The sequence below is a fragment of the Oreochromis niloticus genome, linkage group LG6 (genome assembly GCF_001858045.2).
Source record: "Oreochromis niloticus isolate F11D_XX linkage group LG6, O_niloticus_UMD_NMBU, whole genome shotgun sequence".
NCBI lineage: Eukaryota > Metazoa > Chordata > Actinopteri > Cichliformes > Cichlidae > Oreochromis > Oreochromis niloticus.
The window spans coordinates 5,456,487-5,478,394 of NC_031971.2; the positions used below are offsets into that span (position 1 = coordinate 5,456,487).

A 21,908-nucleotide genomic window follows, 5' to 3' on the forward strand; every position below is an offset into this window, starting at 1 on the left:
AACAAATATTCCACTTTCAAGTCTCAAACTCAACAGTTTAATGTTACACGTTCTCTTTCATAAGCCTTAGCAGGTTCGTGGTGGCAAAGTTACTCCTCACAAAACCATACGCTTAATAACTGCACAGTTAATTATTGCTCTTGAAATCTAGATAAAGTTATCTCAATGAGATTTAAGCTGTGTTAATGTTTAGAGAGACGATACCAGTCAAGCGTCCACTGCATGAAATAGCTGTCAGTACAGATTTCTGCCAATTTAGTAAAACACTGTGCAAGTGGAAGAAAAGCTACATAAACACAGAAACTGAGCATAAAGAAACAGACACAATGAATCAGGTACCCTTTCCCAACAGGAATATATTTATTTGAAATTATTTCAAATGATAAAAACATGGCTGATAACGTGAAATGACCACAGGGTTTTTGCTTTTCAGAGTGGACAAGGTGAGAACATGAGAAAAGTAGAGGGGTCAAGGTGAACATGATCCAGAAAAAGAAGTGGAGGTGCATCACTTATCACCTTCACTAAATTACCTGCCAATATGATGTTTTGAAAACCAGACCCCAAAAATGTTGGCTCATTGGTAAAACCTCACATACATCAATTCAGCTCATTCACCCTTATGGCCAAATGTCCAGAGAAGTGCAACAAAGAATCCACTCTGTCAGACCAAAGCGCACCGACTGGAACATTGCTAGAACTCTTAATCATTTCTCTTTTCCTATAGTACAAGCTTTTTACAACATAAAAATAGATCAGTAACTATGATTACCATATTCCTTAAAGTAAATATACAATATTTATTGCATTTTCAAATAGACTTGTTTCTTCTTATTTACTCTGTTGTCATCATCTTCCCCCAATATATGTTATCATCATCAAAAAACTAATCACTGGTACCGATGAGTGACAACAAATTTGTGTAAGGCAAATATCAGCAGGAGGCGCTGCATCACTGAGAATGGACAGTCTGACCTGAGCCAGGATTTTTTTTTTTCACTTTTTGTGCTGTGCACTGTAGAAAATGATGTCATTAGTGTTTTAAAGTGAAGCTTGATGCTTTCAAAGGGAGAAAAGAGAGGACCTCCATATATATTCCAACAATTCTCTGGCACTTAAGTGTTCCTGCATTTTTTTTTTAAGATTTTTGTTTTTGGTTAGCTGCTACCATCTACAATCTCTACAAACTGCTGCTTGCATAGCAATTCAACAACACATTATCTTTCTCTGGCTATAAGGTCCTTCTTCAAAAGGGCCACCAGCAGCAAATCATGAATCAGAGCAGAGCTGAGCTGAGCTTTCAGACCAACTTCCCTTGAAAAAGATTCCTGCAAAAACAGAGATGATCCCTTGTAAACGCCTCCAAAAATGGTCTGCAAACCTTGGTCCAGTAAACAAATAATTAGTGTTGGACTAAAATGTGGCCCACGCAGAGCCCACAGTGAGCCTGAAGAAATATGCTGGCTATGTGAAGGACAACATGTCAGAACCATCAGGGACAAATCAGTTTTATGTTGCATCAACATGATGTAGTCCTGATGTTGAAGGTGCGTATGTCAGAGTCATGCACAGTGTCTCGGTTAAGCAGTTTAGCTGCTGTGCAACATCATCTGAAGATGCAAATATGAACAACCCCAGATACAGGATAGTTTAGAGTTACAAAAACAGGCAAGACTACAATCAAAGAATTATAAATGTCAGAACAAGTGTGTGGAGACTGCTGTCATGGTGAACCGTTCGTGAGACTCCACCTGCATTTGGCACACCGACTCAAGCACACCTTTACCTGGCACTGATGGAATGGCTATTCAAGACAAATACTAATTAACAAACCGACAATAAGCCCCACATGTGTGGCAGTACAAATTTTTATGGAAAAACTTGAGTTTATCTGCTCATATTCCCTACAAATTAATGCTGACACCAAAAAGCAATAACATAACAGAAAAAAAGAAAATATGTTATTCTGAAAAATCACAACTACTCTTATTATTATTTTGAATAAGCATAAAAAAAAAAGATGGAATGCAGAGATTTGGAAGTGTTCGGAGTTTGGTCCCGATATGTAGTGTCAAACAGAAGCGTCTGCATTCCGTCAGCAGAGTCGTCATCAAAGTGGTCCCAGTCAGTGGTTTTTGTTCTCTCGTGCAAAGACTGAAAGTGACCTCTGAGTAGTGTCAAACCTGGATGGTGTAGTAGTGTTTACTTTGTGTTCACCTTGATGCTTCCAGCTGGTGGCTCAATGTTAGTGTATGTTTGTGATGTAGTGTGTTTATGATTCGAGTGCTTCACCACTCCCTCCTGAACGACAGTTTAAGTCCCGAACTGAGGTCTGTTCACCTGCCCACTGGCGGCGCTGGAGGAGCTCCTCTTACGGCTGAGGAAAGAAGGTGGAGAGACAAAGTTAACTACAGCTCAGTCCTCACACTGGTATAAAGGGTATAAATTCTATATTTTGAGAAGAAAGCTGGAAAAGTGACAGAAGTTGAAAACCAAAGAACAATTTAATGAATAAATCTTTAAAATCTTAAGCCCTGACAGAAGGTCAGCTATTATTTTACAACACACTCACAGAGAGCCATTTTCAACCACAGTAGACTAGAAATGTCAAAATTTTGAGTTAATAAGCTGTAATTTTGAGAAATAACTCAAAATTTTAAGTTAGCCCTGTCAATCAGGGAGCTCTGTGAAGGTACTTAATTTCCTTGTTACCCAGAAGCAGAAGGTGGAAGGCATCATCTACAGCTGCCGGTCACGAATGAGCAAACTGCACAGTACTTTTGACATGGTTTTACAAATGACATCCTTGTGTTACTAACTGAATTGCATGGAGTTATCAACAGCAGTTGGCTAATGTTTATTATACACTGGTAGGTCACTGAAAAAGAAAAAAAAAGAAAAAAAATGCAAGCTAAAACTGTTTTCCTCCTCATTTCCATTTTCATGAAATTGATTTGTGAATTCAACTTTGATAACTTTAGAAATGCAAAGACTGTCTCCAATAAATCTCTTAGCTGAGGTGATAATCCTGCGTTTGATTAAACCTGGAAACATCATGGTTTCCTAAGACTTAAACTGCCCCCCTCCCCCACCTCCCCAAATCGACAAGTTAATATTTAGTTTCACAAAACTGAAGTACTCATTATAAGGAAGTAGGTAAGCTGTGATTAAGTTGGTGGCAAACCTTTACTGCAAAACAAAGGTCAATGTTGCGTTATACCTTTTCCTTTTGGCATGTTGTAAAAAAAAGAATACATTTGCAGCTTGTGTGAGTCACTGAATACCTGTTATCATTTCTATTTGCGGCAGGATACTACCATCATAAAGACATCACATCAATTTTTTAAGAAGACAATTTGTTTCCCACACTGTAAATTACCATTGCCTGTTAATTAGTGCTTTGACATTTACGTGTGTGTGCACATTATATATTTATTTTATAGGCAGAGAAGAAGAACTAGTTTCTAGTAATTATGTTAATGCTGCTATAATAACACTGAATTTATAGGGAAGACACTTTCCAGAGCAACTCCATAGCATGTGGAGCACGTGCCAACAGCTCTAAAAGACGCACGTAAACCAAACTGTTAGGATAAGGTCTAAAAATTTTTCATGAAACCCAGCTTCCTATATGGCTGCATCCTGACACATAACACAAACAGAGCAGTTTATATGGCAATAAAACAATTGTCCACAGCTTAACTGAATCTTAAGGGAAGCTGGCATTCTGTTACATTTACACCGTGGGTCATGGCTTCAGTCATATCACACAGATCATAACCTTTTCTTCTTGTTTATTCCTTGTTATTTTACTGCTGTTCTAAGTGTTTAACACATGACATCTAGGTAAATAAAGTGACCGTGTCTGACAATAACACTATATTCTCCGTTTTATTATTACTGACAAAACGAGTCAAGTGGAGGGAGAGAGAAATGTGCTTCATAGCATTAACTCATACCCCTGTTGCTCTTGCTGGGGTAGACCTTGTTGATAGGCCTGTACTCCTCTGGAGGTGGAAGGTCTTCAATAGGGTGGAAGTTGAACTTTGATTCAAAATCATCTGTAGGAGGAAGGACAATAAACAAACTTTTTAAAATGTGCAGACACATCAAATCACAGTTTTAATTATAAATTGCATTTGTTTTACAAAGAAAAGCCGGTGGACAGTTTAAATTGCTTAACACGTATGACTACTACTAACGCAAAATTAAAAAAGTTAAATCTCAAACTTCTCTGGCTAAGAGATCATTTCCTACCCAAAGGGTAGAAACAAACGCTTTAATGGAGTTTTTTCATTGCTTGCATACTCATTTGCAACAGTACTGATACACCCAGAGTAACATCATCTTCTCCTTCAGCTGACACACAACATAACAGATGTGAATAGCAGCATAACAGACTTAGTGAAGCAGTGAAGGCTGACACACCGGTGTTTATGAGAACTTTTGTGAGGTCAGTAAAGCTCTTATTTTAACAATACTGAGGTATTAAACATATAATAAAACACAAATAATTTGTGTCTAAATTATTGTATTATTGTTATGTTTCTCGTAATGTTTCTCTTAATGTTCACAAGCAGCTGGGAAAAACCCATGCCATGGTGCTAAGTTATTTTAAAGAAGGGGCTTTATTATACCTTCTAGACCACTCACACTTGTCTTTTTCTAACTGTATTTTCATGAACTTTAACATTTTATTAGCTCTCTGAGGCCTGTAGCGTCTGACGTGTCGCTCTCGGATTTCTTGCAATTTTTCTGAGCATTGCACACTCTGAGTTTGGGGTGAATTGTTACTATGTACACTCCTGGGAAGATTGGTAATGGTCTTGAAGGTATACCAACCTGTGAATAATCTTTCTCACTGTAGAATTATGGACTTCAAATGATTTATAACCATTGCCAGACATTTCAAGGCAGCAACATTTGTTTCTCAAACATTATTAACATCTTTCCTCCTTGGCCTTGTGTCACCACATACCTGAATGCTGCAGGCAAGCAAGCTACAAAACCTTTGCTTCTACTGGTAAGCTCACAATGGCTGGTGATCAGTTAATAAAAGTACATTTGATAAGCCTTACCCTCTCTGTTCCTATAGAATTAATAGGGGTACACTTAGTTTAAAAAAACAAAAAAACACAAAAACCAAACAAAAACCAAACAAACAAAAAAACAAAAAAACCCACACTGCTTCTGCAATATGGCTTAGTTTTTGTCACATAAATAATGACATTATGTAATATGAAGTGTTTTGTAGCTCCTTTGAGGTTATATTCACATCATATTAAGCTCTGCTAAGGAACAGATTACCATTACATATATACATAAAACCTAAGAATTGACAGAGGGGGTACTTTTTTTAAACCACCAGGCAAAAGTTTGCTTTTGTTTAGAGCTGGGCGATAGAACGATAATGATATGTATTGCGAAATAACTTTTTCTCGATAGAAAACTTAAACTATTGCGATAGACCTCATCTCTCGCTCTCTTCCTCTTAAAAAAAAGAAGAAAAAGAAAAAGAACAGCCAATCCAAATTAAGTAGCGCAGAGCCGAACCAATCACAGCCGCAGCGTCACATCACGTGACTTGTTACGTACAGCACAAGTGCCAAGCCGCACATGTGTATTTGTTTGGGAAGCAGCCAGCCGCAGTGCCGACCGGGAAATGGAGGAAATGAGTGTGCCGACTAGAGAAAAATCAACCGAGAGCTTGGGTGACGTTCTGTTAGCATCTGTATTTTAAAACTGTTTGAAAAGCTAAGCTATACAACAAGGAGAGATTGAGAATTTCCTTTTAGTTCTCAGTTTATTTGATATTGACAAAAGTTAGTCAATTTTGTCTGTTCTTCTGTAAAAGAAACTAAAATTTATTTTTAGAATTAACATTTTGTTTCTAAGTGGAATTGAGAATTTAGTAGTCTGTTTTGTTTGTTCTATTTTGAAACTTAAACACTTTAGCGGCTGCCTTTTGTGTAGTTTGCAATATTTACCTTTATTTATCTGAAACTGAAGTCTCATGTTCCTTAAGTACATCTGTGCTGTTGAACTTATTATGGGAAATAAATATTTAAATCAAAACAAGCTGCTGATTATTTCACATTTTACTTGTGAGCAACGGCACATTTAAATCTTACAAATATAGTTATTTGGCTTATATCGTGATATATATCGTTATCGGCTGAAATGAAAAAAAAAAAAAAACATATCGTGATATGAAAAAAAATCTTATATTGCCCAGCTCTACTTTTGTTTTTTTAAATATCAATTTAAAAAAAAATAAAAAAATAAATACACACACAAAAAAAAATATTTTTCAACCTCTCTTTCAAACCATTTGCTGACAAGCATGAAAGTTTTTACCCTATTCGTTCTTCTCAGTCTGTAGTCACTGGTCCCTACCTTTGTATTATCAACAGAGCTGAGTCACATCTCAGTTTTTAGATTACAGCCACTACAGATCACTGGTACAACACCTTTGCCTTCCCTACAGCCACAAACTGCAACCATCAAGCCTAGTCAACAAAAATAAATGGTGTTTTTTGGTTTGTCAAATGATAAAATAACTTGTACAAGTTGCTTACTTCAACAGAACTGGGAGCTGAGACAAACATGTAATGAACTGTGCACAAAAAAAGTCGTTCCTACAGGTTGATCATTTACTTCTTGTAGTGGTTGGCATGTCGAGAATTTACATTTATTCCCTAATCACCTGACATGCAAGCAATGACTGTTTATGCTCTCTTATGACATTTATTACTCAGTTTGAAAGAGTTGCTGAGGGACAGGATGAGAAACTATCTTAGGCTATAAATCCCATGGTCTGTAGCCTCAATTCTCCCTTTATACAAATCACATAAATAGTGATTTGGTTTTATCATCATTTGTAATTCTTAAGTTTGACACAGTAAGTACACAAAGGCTCAGTAGTAATCTAGGAACCACCCATAACTACCTTTTTGGTTTCCTGATTTGTCCACACATCAGGAAACCAAAAGGGTAGTTTGCATAGCGTCAGGGGAGATTTGACTATCAACGGCAATTCGTCATCGTCACCTCCATCGCATCAAGATCATAAACAAATTTGACTAGTTAAGCAGCAGAAAAACCGGTAGCTATTTGTATAAGCCTCAGCATTTCATCTCCTGTTTAAAAGAGCACTCAGATCGAACCCCACATTCAGATAGGTACTAACACTTTGGACCATTTTATTTCCATACAGCTCTTCAGTTAAAGGTGGGTTCTGCCAGGATTTAGGCACATCTGGCAGCATGAGAGTACATGGTATCTCAGATATATTTGGGGATGTAGTGTTGATACTCAGAGATATAGCTCAAGTTCAGTTTACTTACTGCACAGATGTACAGGTGGTGCCCAAAGTTACTGAATTTAAGATATGTTTTTTTCAAACATTATCCGAGCTTTTCAGGGATCAATGGAAGTGGTACACATCCAAAGTCTACTTGAAATTCATTTATGGAGCAATAAGAGAATTTAACATTCTCTCCTCTTCCTCTCCATCTCCTACTGCCTGCATAGGGACACTATCTCAAGAGAAATCATTGGCACCTCCCTCGGCAAAAATCATACAGCGCCTCAGATAAGGAACTTTGGTCCTCATCTCCCTAACTATCAACCTTTCCATTAAAACAGAATGGGGATGAAATGGGACTGAGTTACACAGTTACTGTAATAAAGTATCATTTTCAAATTTAATTATCAAGAAGTTATCATTCATTTTATACTTAACTTTAACACAAAACGCTGTCCTAGTTCAACCAGAGTCACACTATAGCAGTAGGCCAGACACATTTACACAGGTATAAAACACTAGCGGCTGCCCTTCGTCCTCCCGGCAAAAAGACTCTTTAGATGACACAAATCCCTGGAAGTAAGATCTAGTTAGCAGGTCACTAACCCTACCAACCCTATCACCAGGTGTTCAACATTTCAACCATACTGTTGATGACAGATTTTTGAGTGCATGTGGGAACATAAAACTATGTCCTTCCAACCACATAAGGAAATGAACACTTATTTTACTAGGGCTAACAAAATCTTATCTTCTAGTGACTCTGGTGAGTTTCAGACCCCTAGTCTTAAATTTTTTTGAGGGGGAAACTAAGTGAACTTCACAATCTCTTACAAGCCCAGATTTTATGTGTTGTGGCAGCCACGTGAGACCATCTGATAAACATAACTTATTAAGCTTTAATGTAGTTATTCTCTCTTAATCACAATATATTCTTACCTACATTTTTGTAACAGTACGGATAACCAGTAACCCAACCTTATAACAGGTTGGGCTTTACTTGTTTATCCAAGACTAGTATTAGATTATCAGCTGTATGATAATCTGGTTCAGGCTCAAGTTCATCCATCTTCATTTCTGTTGCCCTTCTCTAGTCTTCATTTGCCATTTCCTGCGTTTGTGTGGGTCTGCAGTATTGGCAAGTGTGGATTCATGTAAACACTTTGTTTGTGATCACAGTTTGGTTTAAACAGCAAGCACTGGGCTGTTGTCCAGTTTGCTCCAGTTATGGTTGATTTTCTGATGCATGTTGTGACTTTTTCCCTTCCCTGATCTGCTGTAACAGTACCCTCTCTGTGTTCTTAGCTGATTTACAAATGGAGCACTGGGTTTTCCACTCCTGCCTAACAGAACACACACAGGCTGTGTGCACCAGTACTGCCATGCAAAGAGACTGTGTAGCAGAAAATTCAAAGAGAGGGGATGGGTGTGGACGGACGTGTCAGGGTCCAATTTGAATACCTCCACACATACAAAACCAGGCAAAAAGGTAGCGAGCTACATTTAAGCCATTTTAGGTTTAAACTGTGATGCAAAGTCGTGTAAATAAGATTTCAAACATGAGCTATATCCATTCAAGTTTCATCTTCTTAGGATTTAAACAATGTCTGGAGAGAGACTGTATCAGTTTACTGTAACAAAATCCACACATACACACATACATACACATATATATATGTATATATATATATATGTATATATATATATATATATATATATATATATATATGTATATATATATATATATATATATATATATATATATATATATATATATATATATATATATATATATATATATATATATATATTATATATATATATATATATATATATATATATATATATATATATATATATATATATACATACATACACATACATATATATATACATACACATACATATATACATATACATATATACATATACATATATATATATAACAGTTTTGAATTCAAAATAAGTTCATTAAAAATATTTTAACTTGATAAATGGTGAAATCCTGTATCCCTTTGTTTTTGCCTGCTGTGAGCTGCAGTGCCATTTGATCTAATTTAACTAGATGCAGTTGGATTTAAAAACTGATACACAAATTATTTAGCTCTTGTCAACAGTGGAATATGAAGGAGATGTTGCCAAAGCAGTCTTTTCTCACTCACCTATGATGGACTTAGAGGAGGAGCTGGAGGAGTAACCATTCCGGACTGGTGGGGGTGGAGGAGGGGGTCCGGCTGGGGTTCGTGAGGAGGAAGATGAGATGGAGGAAGAGGAAGGAGGAGGTGGTGGTTTATTCCCTCGGGAGTCTGAGCTGTGGCCACGGTAAGGGGGTGGGGGAGGAGGGGCATCCCGATTGCCATTACGAGACCCAGGGGTGGGCGCCTGGGGAGCTGCATGGACAACATACACACAAACAAGTGATCACGAATTCATACCGAAGGTCAGATGAACTGCAATGTATCAGCTGCCAGGGTTTCTCCACCATGATAAAACTTGTAAGGGTAAAGGTTTTTACACAGGGGCCAAAACAGAAATATGAGATTAAAGTACTGACCCCCATGACTGTTTTACATTTAGTACAGACTTATATAGTTTAAAAAAAATCCATCTGTTTTCATACTGACTTAAAATCTAGAGACTTCAGTACCAGAGAACAGTAAGATTGAAAGAAGTCTGTGCAACTTAATATTAAGAGTGTGTGTGGGGGGAAAAACACAGGGTGAACAGGAATGCTGGAATATTCCACAGGGTTACAGGAATGCAGAGAAACCAGGAGACCTTGTAGCAAATCGTTTCACCGTTCAATCACAAGCCAGAACTCTAGCTAACAAGTGCCTTCCTGTTTCGTGTATTTGCTTTGAATTCAAATTATGAATGTTTCCAGTGTGCCATAAATCTTTTCTGAAGCAGAAACAAAATCATCATTTGACAAGTCAGACAAGTCATCTGTAACTAGGGCACTTTGTAGGTGTGGCTGTCCTAAATCCCCCAGTTTTTTTAAGTTTAGTTTTTTTAAACATCAGAAGCATCTAAGATGTGTCATCCAAGTGGCATCCACCCAACTTAGCATAATTACACATACCAAAGAACAGCATATCTGCTCCGCATATTAAAAATATCCTAATGTCGTCACTTGTTAACAAAATAAGGGAAAAAAGGTCATTTCCCCAGAATGCAAAAGCAGCTGTAATTATAAGAAATATTATACTACTGTCAAATATCTGTGCAGGAACTTGATGAAATGCTGCAGCCAAAAGAAAGATTTATACATCACACAGAGCAAGACAAAGTACATTTTTTTGTATCCTTCTGCACTACTTTCAGATTCAGAGGATAGAAGCCCATCATGGGGAGAAAACGTTGCAGCACATTATCCTGGATTATACCTTAGAGGTTCAGAGATAATGAGTCAAGGCTTGCTTTGCCTTCATTGTAAACATTTCTCCTCAAAATAAAGAACAATGAGGTCTTCTTGAAAGTTCAGAATCAGGAGTTTGCACTCAGCCATATCTTTATTGTATATATGAAGTAAATCTGGGCATTCAAATGATGGGTTGATTAATGGATTAGGTTAAGAATGGAGGTTAGGTTTCATGAAGGTCAAATGAGAGATGACTGAGAATGAACGAGAGAATTTCAATCACAGGAAAATAAATAAATAAAAAATTGTGATGAGTGGCAATATTGCACTTTTGACAGATTTGTGTGCATTTTCTGGGATGTACCTGTTCTGCGTCCAGGTGGATCTCTGACAGGTGGAGGTGGTCTGTTAGACTGCTGAGAAGAGGATGACGATGATAATGATGGAGGTGGTGGCGGGGCATGGCTGCGTCCTTGGCTGCTGCCGCCTGATGTGTGTTTTTTATGAAGGGAGTTATTCCTCTGGGGAAGCTCTGGAGCTCCACCTCCATCGCCATGGGATGGCCCATTAGAGACACCACCAGATGTGTGCGGTCTGTATGGCGGGGGAGGAGGAGGAGCAGAAGAGCCTCCAGTAGGCGGTCTGCTGGAGGACAGAGGTTTTACGTTGCTGGGAGGGGCTGGACCTCTCCCAGGTGTTGGTGGAAGGGGTTTCTCTCTGCTGTAAGAGGATGAAGAAGGTGCAAGAGATGCTTTCTGGCTTGGGGTAGGTGGGGCATTTCCACGGCCACCTCTGTTAAAGGGTGGTGGAGGCGGTGGTGCAGAGGTGCTGTGCTTCATCCCACTGCTACTGCTGGAGGAGTGGGATATGTCAGGCAGCGAGGGGCGGTGTGAGCGTGAATGTTCTGGTGGAGAGGGCTTGTTGGGGGGTGACGGTGAGGTGGACCGGCCTGTGGGAGGACGAGGAGCCGCTGACCGAGACCCCGGGGGCCGTAGCGCAGATCTGCCCAGTGAACCACCAGCAGGACCGTCTGTGTGGAAGACAGAGAGGCGGCGTTTAAGTGCAGCACTTTTCAAAGGGCTGTGGCTTCAAGAACGACTGTTTCGTTATAAATTTGTCACATTATTTTCTTGAATAATTTTATTTAGTTGTCCCCCACCACTCATAATGAAGCCATAACTTAATTATATAACTAATTTCAACACCTGAAACCCAACAGATACTCCTTTATTTATATATAAACGGGGACATTTAAACCCTTCATCAAAGCAGCTTTGATAAACAATTTGACAATGGACTAACTCTTTAATTGAATACTGAAACTTTTAAAAAGTTATGCGTTTTTGCAACAGGCTGGTAGGAACAAAGTGCTTCAGGTACAATTTAAAATTGATTGAATGCCAAGTTATGTCTATTATGTGTAAACAAAAAAAACCAAAAAAGAAACAGCAGCCAATGTCTAATGGAAGCCTGGAGAACTACTGCTAAAGAGCACTGGGAAAAACAACAACAACAAAAAACAACTCTGGTTTATTGGAAGCAAGAGTTACTGTTTTGGAAGCAAAATAATAAAGAATTGGGAATGACTTAACACTCCCAGCGAATCTCATTCCCTCGCTCGTCTGAAACTCCCGCTGTCACCATATTTTCCCCTATCAGGTAGTATATAAACACGCATGCTCAATGCAGTGTGCCAGGTAGAAAATTTTCCAGTTGGGAGGGGGTATTAATGCATTCGCAACATGTGGGAAAGAAAATAACTCAGTGAATACATGCAGACAGCCTAATATTTCCATGGCGCCTTATACTTTGTTACAATAAAGCCATTTAAACCAGCATACGTAGAAAAATCTCATGATACACTGAATATGATGTGTTGATATATCGCAGAGCCCTATGTGGACGAGTTAAATACTACGATCAGATGATTTGTGCACAAATCAGTCACATGTCAGACCTGTTGCTGACTGATTCGTTGATAACGCTGCATTATATACCAACCGCTCGCTACAATCTTGTGGTTTTGTTGCTGTACATTATTGCTTAATTAGTGAGGGGGGTGGGTAACCAAGTTTGACCATGGTTACATTAACATGAGTTGGAAACTTTTTTTTTCTCCACTGAGCAACACCTTTGACTGCTAAAGTAAAGATCTTGCATTATAAAAATCTCAAACAAGCAGCAGAAGAGAAGTTAAAGGTTGAAGCTATTTGCACCATATGAAGTCTAACAGTTTAATAATTTAATATTCAACTAAAATAGTAAGTTTTAGACTTTCATTCATTATTAATGGTCCAAGCATTGCAAATTTGTAGCAGTGTAAATTATTTATTTCTATAACCACAAAATGATGGACAGAGAAATAAAAAGTACAAGCTCAGGAGAAAAGCCAAAGGAGCTTTATTCTCTCTCTTTATGTGCCGTTTCTTATTCTGGAATAATCTGCTGACAGATGTAACGTGTATAATGTGTTATATTAAGTTCCTCCCTTCAGAGGTCTGACTTCAGGTCTCCTCTCTTCTCCTTGTTATTTACTCACACTAATGATAACGATTCTTTGACAAAATGATCCAAATACAGTAAACTGGGGCAAACACGCATGTGCTAAATCTCAAAAATGTTTTTACCTCCAACTGGGCGTAACTTTGGCACACCTCCTTGGAAAAGGCCGCCCATTCCCATTGGGGCTCCACCTCCAAAGCCGCCACCTCCACCACCGCTGCCTCCACCACCGCCGCCGCCTCCAGATTCTGGGGGGCAAACAGAAATACATTTTAATATTCAAATATTTAGAGAACCTATGACTTTATCATGGAAAACTGATGGGAATAAGCTGTTACACTGCAGAGTAAGAAAAAAACTGTTCTTTAATTTAACCAATTTTATCGACAACATTTTGAAGGTCAAGTCAAGTTTCCTTTTTAAACTTAAACAAACATATGTTACATAAACTTCTAAAATATATACCGCTCAACAATGAAAAAAATTTAAAGGGAACTCTTAAACATCATTACTTACATACAGCGTGACGACTTGTTGAAAACAAACAACGGTCAAAATCATGAGTGCTTTCATTCATCTTTTTTCCAACATCTGTGTTTATACACTACTTTGCATTTCCACAATGTGTCTTTTGTCCTGTGCCCCCCACCTCCACCACCCCACCGTATTGTAGCAGATGTCAGAGTTTCCTTCCTGTTAAAGAGTTTTTTTCTGCCCACTGTCAGCGAGTGTTTGGTAATATTAAGCACCCCGAGGTGACTATTGTTGTGATTTGGCAGTACATAAATACAACATAATTGTAGGACTCTGTCCATCCATCCTTGTGTCAGGGTCACAACCCTAACCTTAACCCAGGTCACCAGTCTGTTGCAGGGCTAACACAGAGACAGAGACACTAGCAAAGAACGATTCTTTTACAGGACATTTTGAATCAACTCACAGGCAGTACATCAGTTGGGATTTGAGTTTGTGTATAAAACAAACTTACTCTCTATAACAGGAGCACTCCTGTCATTGACCTGGGCGACCTTCTTTAGCTTGGCGCCTTTGTGGATGTCTGAGAGCAGTGCTCCTCTGCCTTTTGCCTCAGATGAGCTCAGTTTGGGAGGAGTTGTGTTTGCCTGTGGAGACAGTTAAAAACTTTGCAATCAAACTTCCGGCTCCTTTAGTTAGAACAGAAAGTTTATTGAGCTCACAATGCAGACGTAAAACAAAGATATAGTTTAGTAGCAGCTTTTGGCAATTTAGCTTCTATATCTGACGCTTCCCATAGCTTAACCATTCAAAAACATTTCAGGGACAAGCACGTCTTGTGCACATTTGCACCAAGTTTTAATATAAACAAATTTCTCACAGCACATTTAAACATCTCAGGTCAAATTAGAGATCTGATACAAGGAAGTGAATAACTTGTCAGTTTTCAGTGCAGTGTGTTGTGCTGAATATTTGATCGGGTCACTGACCTCATTGAAGGTTGGAGGGGGTGGGGGTCCTGGAGGAGGAGGAGGGGGAGGAATAGGCATCCTGTCTCTGCGTTGGCACCGTTCTGTGTGGGGTAAAGGCCGGTGACTTCACCGTCTCTGGAACAATACACAGGCTCCTGAAAATGACAGAATATCTCAACTGATAAAACTGAAAGCCAATTCGGTTAAGTGATGACGTATGAACCCTGCTTCCAGGTCCAAACTACTCTGCATTTATTAAGGCTGTTCTGTTTTTAACATGTTTTAATGTTTGATATCTTGTTCTATTTCATCTCGGTCTCTCGGTTTTTATTACCACTATTCATTGGCAACACGTTTTAAACCTCAGTTTTTAAACCCTTACGATGTAACTACAGCCCAGCCCAGGCAATATATTAATGAGCAACTTCATATGGTGGATGGATTACCTCAGTTGTTGTCCTGACTGAAGTTTGGTCCATTTACAGCAACCTTTGTCCCTAACCGTTGGACACACACACACACACACACACCAAATATTTAATAAATGTTAAAACTTCATTGTGTCTGGTGTGAACTGTCCTTGTCTGCTTACACTTGAGGAAGATGTAAAAAGTCCAATATGGGGCAGAGAAGCTCACTTATGAGATAAGTTGTTGAGGATACCCCGAACTTGCCTGTGAATAACCACTGCTTGGTTTGTTCGGTCCTAGTGATTTTTTGTTTTTTGTTTTAAGTAAGTGACTGTCAGCTGTCTGGAGACAAGAGGCTTGCATGTCTAATCTGCTGACAATAACAAACTGTGGTGATATCGGGGAATAAATAAGCAAGTTTATGCTTGCTTATTTATTATTTATGAGTTTGTTATCCCTTGTTAGCCCCGAGTTCATTTCAGGAAATTAGGCTTCAGGTGAAGACGAAGAGGATGAGGTGGAGATGAGGAAGGACACAGGAGTGGCAGAGGAGGCAGATGAAGATGAGGAGGAGGAGACAAATGATGAAAATGTAAATGTACAAATCTTGAATGGCACTTAAATTAAGACAAACTTGGTAAAACATTTTTCTTTTTTTGTTTTTGATTTTTGGTAAATGTAGGTGTTTTGAGTGTTCATCAAATGTCTCTTTTTGGGGAATTTTAAGGAAACTCAAGTATTAAAATAGAAGCCTACTAAGGTATAGAGGATTAAGGAACTTATGCAGGATTTGTCGTCTTTCATCAGTATCTGTTTACAAAGCTCATTGGCTACGAAGGGAGAAGGTATATGGGAATTTAAACAATACAGAGGCTATACAGATAAATTTGCATGGAGCCCTTAGATCAATATAGCCAGTTACAGGGCGAATGTAAATGTTCCAGTGGTCCCTTCATGCACCGCCGATGACATAATTACACAACCATATCAATTTATACTTGCCGTTACAATGCAGGTAGTCCTAGCTGCAGTATTCTCCCTAACGGTGAGTTGTCACTACTAAGACAGTACGTCCATATCAGCACTGGTACAGGAGGAGAAGCAGCCAAAACCAGAAGCAAAGAAATTATAACTTTTTTCCCCAAAAGTTTCTTCCACAAACTGCTGCAACATTTCCCTCTGTATAATCTGTTCATCACTGAGCTTCTCTACTGATATATCACTAAATGGCTGTAAAACCAACACAATCATATACAAATATCTTCAACCCACCTGTGGCAGATGCGGCACATGTGGTAGGCTACAAAAATCTAGAGGTGCGTAACTGGCAGAAATGGCGGCTAGCAACAGCAGCTGTAATGTTAATGTGATGCCGTTCATGAGGTCCTGCACAGCAGGTGTAATGGAGCCCGCAGACTGTGATTAACTCGAACCAACTTAAATTAAAGAATGTGCTTAATAAAATAAAATTTAAAAAGCCACAACGAAAACTCACCATGATTACAGTGGATAATTTTACCTGTTTTGAACACCACTGCATAGACGTTTGTTGTATGTTAAACTGTGCAGCAGGTGCTATGCTAGTGGACCAAGAAGAGCACAAACACAAACAAGAACAGCCCATATTACTGGCCGTTATATTTTGACACTGCTCCCAGATGACACTAAACAACTACATTATGTAGATGTCTGTATGAAAATCTGCTAAACAACGACAGCCTGCCAACCCACAACCATTCCAGGCATTTTGGCTCCTCTATCTATAATGAACCAGGCTTTAAATCAAGTTTACAATATGTAAAACCTAAAGTTTCACTAAAATCCTCTCAATAGCTGCAGCAACACTTAACGGGTTTGGCTAAGTGGTGCTGAATGGGTTTCTTTCAGTTCAAAACCTAAAGCTAATCAATTGTCAAAAAGGAGAGAATAGCAAGCACCAGATCCTCAGAACAATTTTAAATCCAAAGAATAATTAAACAATTAACCAATCCTGTGTTCAGTTTTTCCTTCTACTGATCAACTACTTGTTTCACATCCAAAATAAGAACAATGCATTTAACCAGCATCCAGGCAGAGCTAACAACAAGAGAATGTTCATTTTAATGTGAAGAGCTGAGTGTTTTCATATGGTTTCCTTTAAATGTTCCACACTTTGTGCCTGTGTCACTCTTGAATGCAACTGTGATCTGGATTACTCACATGGGAATTGGGACAGTTTACAAGACTGTTATGAAGCATGATGCTTGAGATAAAGGATGAAATGATAGAGTTGTCTAAATGGATGGGGTAACAGGTCTATGTGATACACAACTAGTTTTACTGTTCCGTCTTTCAAATTTCACTTGTAATCTTTTGTAAATCCTTAACTGTTCAACAATGGAGGGTGCCCTCAGGTAAATCCAATATGAAGTGTCACAACATCATGATTACTCATTTTAAAGCGTCATCAGTTTTATAAGGCTTAAGGTGATGAAACTGACTCCACCTATTTGTAGGACAGAACTGAATCAGTTGTAAGATTTTTCTGATTATATAAAAAACACACACACACCTACACCTAATTGTAATGAAACAGAACTTCTCATGTCGGTAATACACAACTTTGTATTAGTGTGGACTGGACATAGCTGTCAGGCATGACAATTTCTAAAATTCTGCATTTCCAACTCTATAGTTAGGATGAAGAAAGCCAAGACACAACAAACGACATCACTGAACAAAGCATCTTCCGTCTTGTTGTCATGACTGTAGTTGACGTTATGCCAACAAGCAGCTGGTGATTGTGTTACATTACTGCGAATAGATAAAAGCCCCTGAAGCTAGTCGCTCTCAGGGATGCTGCTCAGTAGGCAGTTTCCTAAGAGAGTCCCTCGAACTAGGTAGGTAGACTCCCTTTAGACGTGTATCTACAGAAAGAATCCAACACCTCAACTTTACTCTGAATATTCCCCTGAAAAATCATCTCAGGGCTTACTCCACCCACAGTCATGAGCTCCTGTAACATAAACCAAATGGATGCATTGCAACTTCAGCATGCAGTTAAGTTCTATAGTCTCGCTAATGACTTGGGTACTTTTGTGAAATCTAATGATCTCCCCTGAACTTAATTTGGAACTATGTCCCTTTGGTGGAAAAAAGGGTAACAGATTGAAGTTAATCAAAAAGTCCTGTCCCCTGCACAGATTTCCTGCAGAGGGAACTAGAGATGTCAACTGCTGACTGGAATAGGCCTGTTTTTTTTAGCTGATCAGCCATGACAGATGACTGATCAATTTATTTCACATATATTTATCTTGGACTGTTATCTTGGACTGGAGCATCACTTGTCCATCTCTCGAAATGTGCCTTCAGGTAGCTATAATGCAGACAAACAAAGTTAGTGATTTGGTCCTAGACAATACCCCTGTGAAACAAAATCTAACAAGTAATAAGTGTATCTAGGTGTCTCAAATGCTAATGAAATAGCAAGTAATCTACCAGTTTAACCACTGCCACTTCCTGTTAGTGCACAGACTCAATTGGTTTCAAAGTCTTCCCTCTATTTTCTATTGCAGTAATTTAAGTTGAAATAATAGTTGTTCAATGTTTAGTGGCTCCAACTTCAACATCTGTTCAGTCTCATCTCCCAATACAGTGGCACTGAAATCCAACTAGGAACTAGGATTAGGTTTGTGTAAATACAGGGTGACGTAAGTCTGTAACACAATGGAATACACTGGAGTTTTTATCTATACAAAGAATCTCTGGCCACTAACTTAAATCACATTGGTCACTTGACATTTGTTTGAATTAGACTGACTCCTGACACGAGTCTTGTAATCTGAGGCCGTTTTAGAGGGAAAGGGTTGATTACTTAATAATTTAGCCATTTCGAGGTTATTCAGGTCATTATTGATCAATAATGACCTGAAGAAATACATAGTTTTCATCCACTATGAAATTAGAATAGCACTTTGCCCATCTTTGCGACAAGATACACTAAATATAAAACTTGTTATACAGTCAGTTTAGTAAAATAAGTACAGCTCTATTTCACCCCTATTCATTTATATTTTTTAATAAATCCTGTAATCACAAATGCACATCATTTTTCCAGTATTGGAGTGTTTGATTTGAAAAGACTACCGAAAATATTTGTACTGAATTTACATTATAGCTAATTATATTATATTAACTGTGTCCATCCTGCATATGATACACCTGTACTGAAACTGCTCTAAATGTCAAAGCTTTTCACACAAAGAGTGTCTGAGGTCATTGGATCTCCCCAAACCAGTTAGCTGTCTGGGCTCATTGTTGCCTCATGCAGGCAGTTGGCTCCTCGCCCTGCCCTCACCTCTTTTATGCTCCAGTCCTCGGGCAGCATGGTTTAGAGCTGAGACAGGTTTTCACCGAGGGAAACCAAAGGAATCTTACCTAGCAAGCTCGCTAGTCAGGCAGTGACGTGGGTTAAAGCGAACCGCACAGCAGAAGACTTACGAAAATGATAGTAGGGGGTTAGCAAACATTTCAAGACCTGTCTGGTGCATGTAGACTAATTGTAGTCTCAAATAGACCTTTCAGTGACAGTCATTTAATTAAACTAGCAAGAAAGCAGGAAAAAAGGTGTGTGCAAATGGCTATTACACAACTCAAGGATCCATTGTCACATCATATTTACTTTATTATGAGATATGACAAAATCTCTGATTTAATCTTTATATCTTAAATCTCTGATTTAAGAAACTGGAACTAGTAACTGTTGTTAATGCTTTTAACAATTATTTGCAGTTCTTTAAGTGACAACCCACACTGTATAGACACAAGAAGACCTCAGATTCTTGGTATAAGATTTCAGAAATACTGAAAAGACTCTGTGGTTTAAATAAGATATGATAATCAAATATTACCCAGGCAGTAAAAATGCTCATATAGTTGGTAGTCATGCCCTGGCAAAAACAACAAGTCTTGACCTTTGACCCTATAATCTAACTAATCCTGTCCATTCAAGATCAAAGTAAAAATGAGCTCTTAAGTAGGTCATGAGGCTGAGATTTGCTCTCCATTAAACTGTTCACCCAAACAGTTGGTAAACAGCCATTTGATGGCAAGAAGTTTCCCCACATCAACAGTCTGGCGATGTACAGAGAAACAGAGCCAGAGAGGGAGGGCTGTATGAGGAAGTAGGATGCTTTTGTGGTTAAGGAAGTACGCTGAGCTTACAGGCCTGTAACACTGTGTGTGTTTCTAGGCTTTAGGGGGGTGGAGATGGCCCCATATAACTAAAACAGAGCCTGAATTGTGTGCTCAAGACATTCTTTAGAATAAAAAACATAACATTTTCTACTGTCAGCTTTTTTCAACATGTAGAGACCAGATAACTACCATAAAACCAGCGGTGGAAGACACATGTGTACACTATGTAGAAATTTAAATTTTTATTGCGTTGAGCTTAATACACGAGGCAGAACCTAATAATCGATTAGTCGAAAACTGGCATCTATTTTGGTTTTCAAATAACCATTTATATTTCCGTGTACCGGATAGTTCCAGTGTCATTACTTACAGTGTTTGAGAGATGTTTACCTACTTGGGTATGAAATGACAACAGTCGTCGATGTCAATACCGATATAGTGATGAATTTTTATAGTGGGACATTTGGTGCCTTCGCATAAGTACATAATTCCTTATACCTCTGCACACCACTGTATAAACATAGTTTTTGTTGGACAGACCTCCAGCTAAGAGAAACATGAAAACAGTGACATAAAAGTTCGTCAAACACATGATCCAAAGGCCTAGGCAGGTTGTGTAGCCGCTCCCAGGTAAAGGGAGAGTGAGCAAACATACCTGGCAGAGGCTAACTTAAACTTGGTTAGCATTACGAATTTACTCACCCTGGCTCGAACAAGCGGAGGTTTGCTAGTCTCGTCCTCTTAAACAACATGAATGGGAAGTGTCGATGTAGAAATCCTTCGTAGGGGAGAGTCGGACCCCCCCTCCAAAAGTGATGGGAGAGTGCTGGTGAGCTGTGCAGGCGTAAGTTACCAACGACACTCGCAGGTTAGCTAGCTAGCTGTCGATGGTTTCAACAGATCGGCTAGCGGCGGGTTCACTGGAGCTAGCCACAGTTAGCTGCTTAGCACCGAGCTGTTTACTTTCCAGCTGTCAATGTCAGCGCAGTCCGGGTAGCTGCAAACTCTGTCCGCAAGAGGTCTTTGAGATAAATAGTGCATTAAACAAAGTGCTGGGCGCGTCTGAGAACCACTTTTTATCAGTTTGGGGTAGCTATGGAAAACTTTACCTGCACTCCTGACCTGCCAGCAGAGCCATACTCCCTGCTGACACCCTTTTATCGCTCTCTTCTCGGAAACCCGGAAACAAGCAGACCGACACAAAATGGAGCACAACAGCGGTGCATTAAAGCGCTGCCGTAAATTCCAGCTTTAAACTGAACAAGGTCGTCGTAATGACATATATGCGTAATAACAAAACTCAGTCCTGAAACGTATGTGATTTACTGGGACGTGTAATGTTTATACTATGTCAGTGTCACGATTTGCATTTTCATTTCAGTTGATCTAATTTTCATATTCCGTAAGATGTAGAGCACTGGATATATTTCGTGTTTGATGAAAATATTTTTTCACTGTATGAAATAATTGTTATGGTTCCTTTGGTACTAGAAGTTGAGGTAAACGGTTACTTTTTCATATATCTAGAGTTTCCCTCTAATCTAAGCAGTTAAAAGCAGTTAAAAATGACAAACGGTGATGTGGAGTCTTTTTGGGTAATTTTCTTATTATGAAATATGTGGGAAAGGTAAAAACAAGAAAACAAACAGAGAAACAAATAAACGTGTAATCTTTCTAAAACATGATGCATAAAAGGGTAAGACAATTAA

General features: G+C 38.8%; 1 protein-coding gene across 2 annotated transcripts; it reads right to left on the reverse strand.

The window, feature by feature from the left end:
* Positions 1-336: 336 nt before the first annotated feature.
* Positions 337-21,445, reverse strand: wipf2a (WAS/WASL interacting protein family, member 2a). 2 transcript variants are annotated; one of them, XM_005458638.4, is made up of 9 exons: positions 21,309-21,445; positions 20,902-21,220; positions 14,633-14,769; positions 14,158-14,290; positions 13,295-13,417; positions 11,032-11,697; positions 9,469-9,696; positions 3,960-4,061; positions 337-2,377 (listed from the first exon to the last, which is right to left on the reverse strand). In XM_005458638.4, the coding sequence occupies exons 3-9, from the start codon at positions 14,690-14,692 to the stop codon at positions 2,337-2,339; spliced, it is 1,353 nt and encodes a 450-aa protein (XP_005458695.1). In that variant the 5' UTR covers positions 14,693-14,769; positions 20,902-21,220; positions 21,309-21,445; the 3' UTR covers positions 337-2,336. The 2 variants fall into 2 exon arrangements, with proteins under 2 accessions (XP_005458695.1, XP_025763904.1); XM_025908119.1 differs by adding an exon at positions 15,061-15,111 and having other exon boundaries at positions 20,902-21,405.
* Between the last annotated feature and the right edge of the window lie 463 nt (positions 21,446-21,908).

What these genes read in the sequence shown, in the direction of transcription:
- wipf2a (XM_005458638.4), bottom strand. Translation starts at nt 14,692, where the DNA reads ATGCCTATTCCTCCCCCTCCTCCTCCTCCAGGACCCCCACCCCCTCCA. An exon ending in CCCCTCCAACCTTCAATGAG is followed by an intron (nt 14,291 to 14,632) that starts GTCAGTGACCCG and finishes CTGTCTCCACAG; the next exon opens with GCAAACACAACTCCTCCCAA. An exon ending in AAAGTTACGCCCAGTTGGAG is followed by an intron (nt 11,698 to 13,294) that starts GTAAAAACATTT and finishes TCTTCCACACAG; the next exon opens with ACGGTCCTGCTGGTGGTTCA.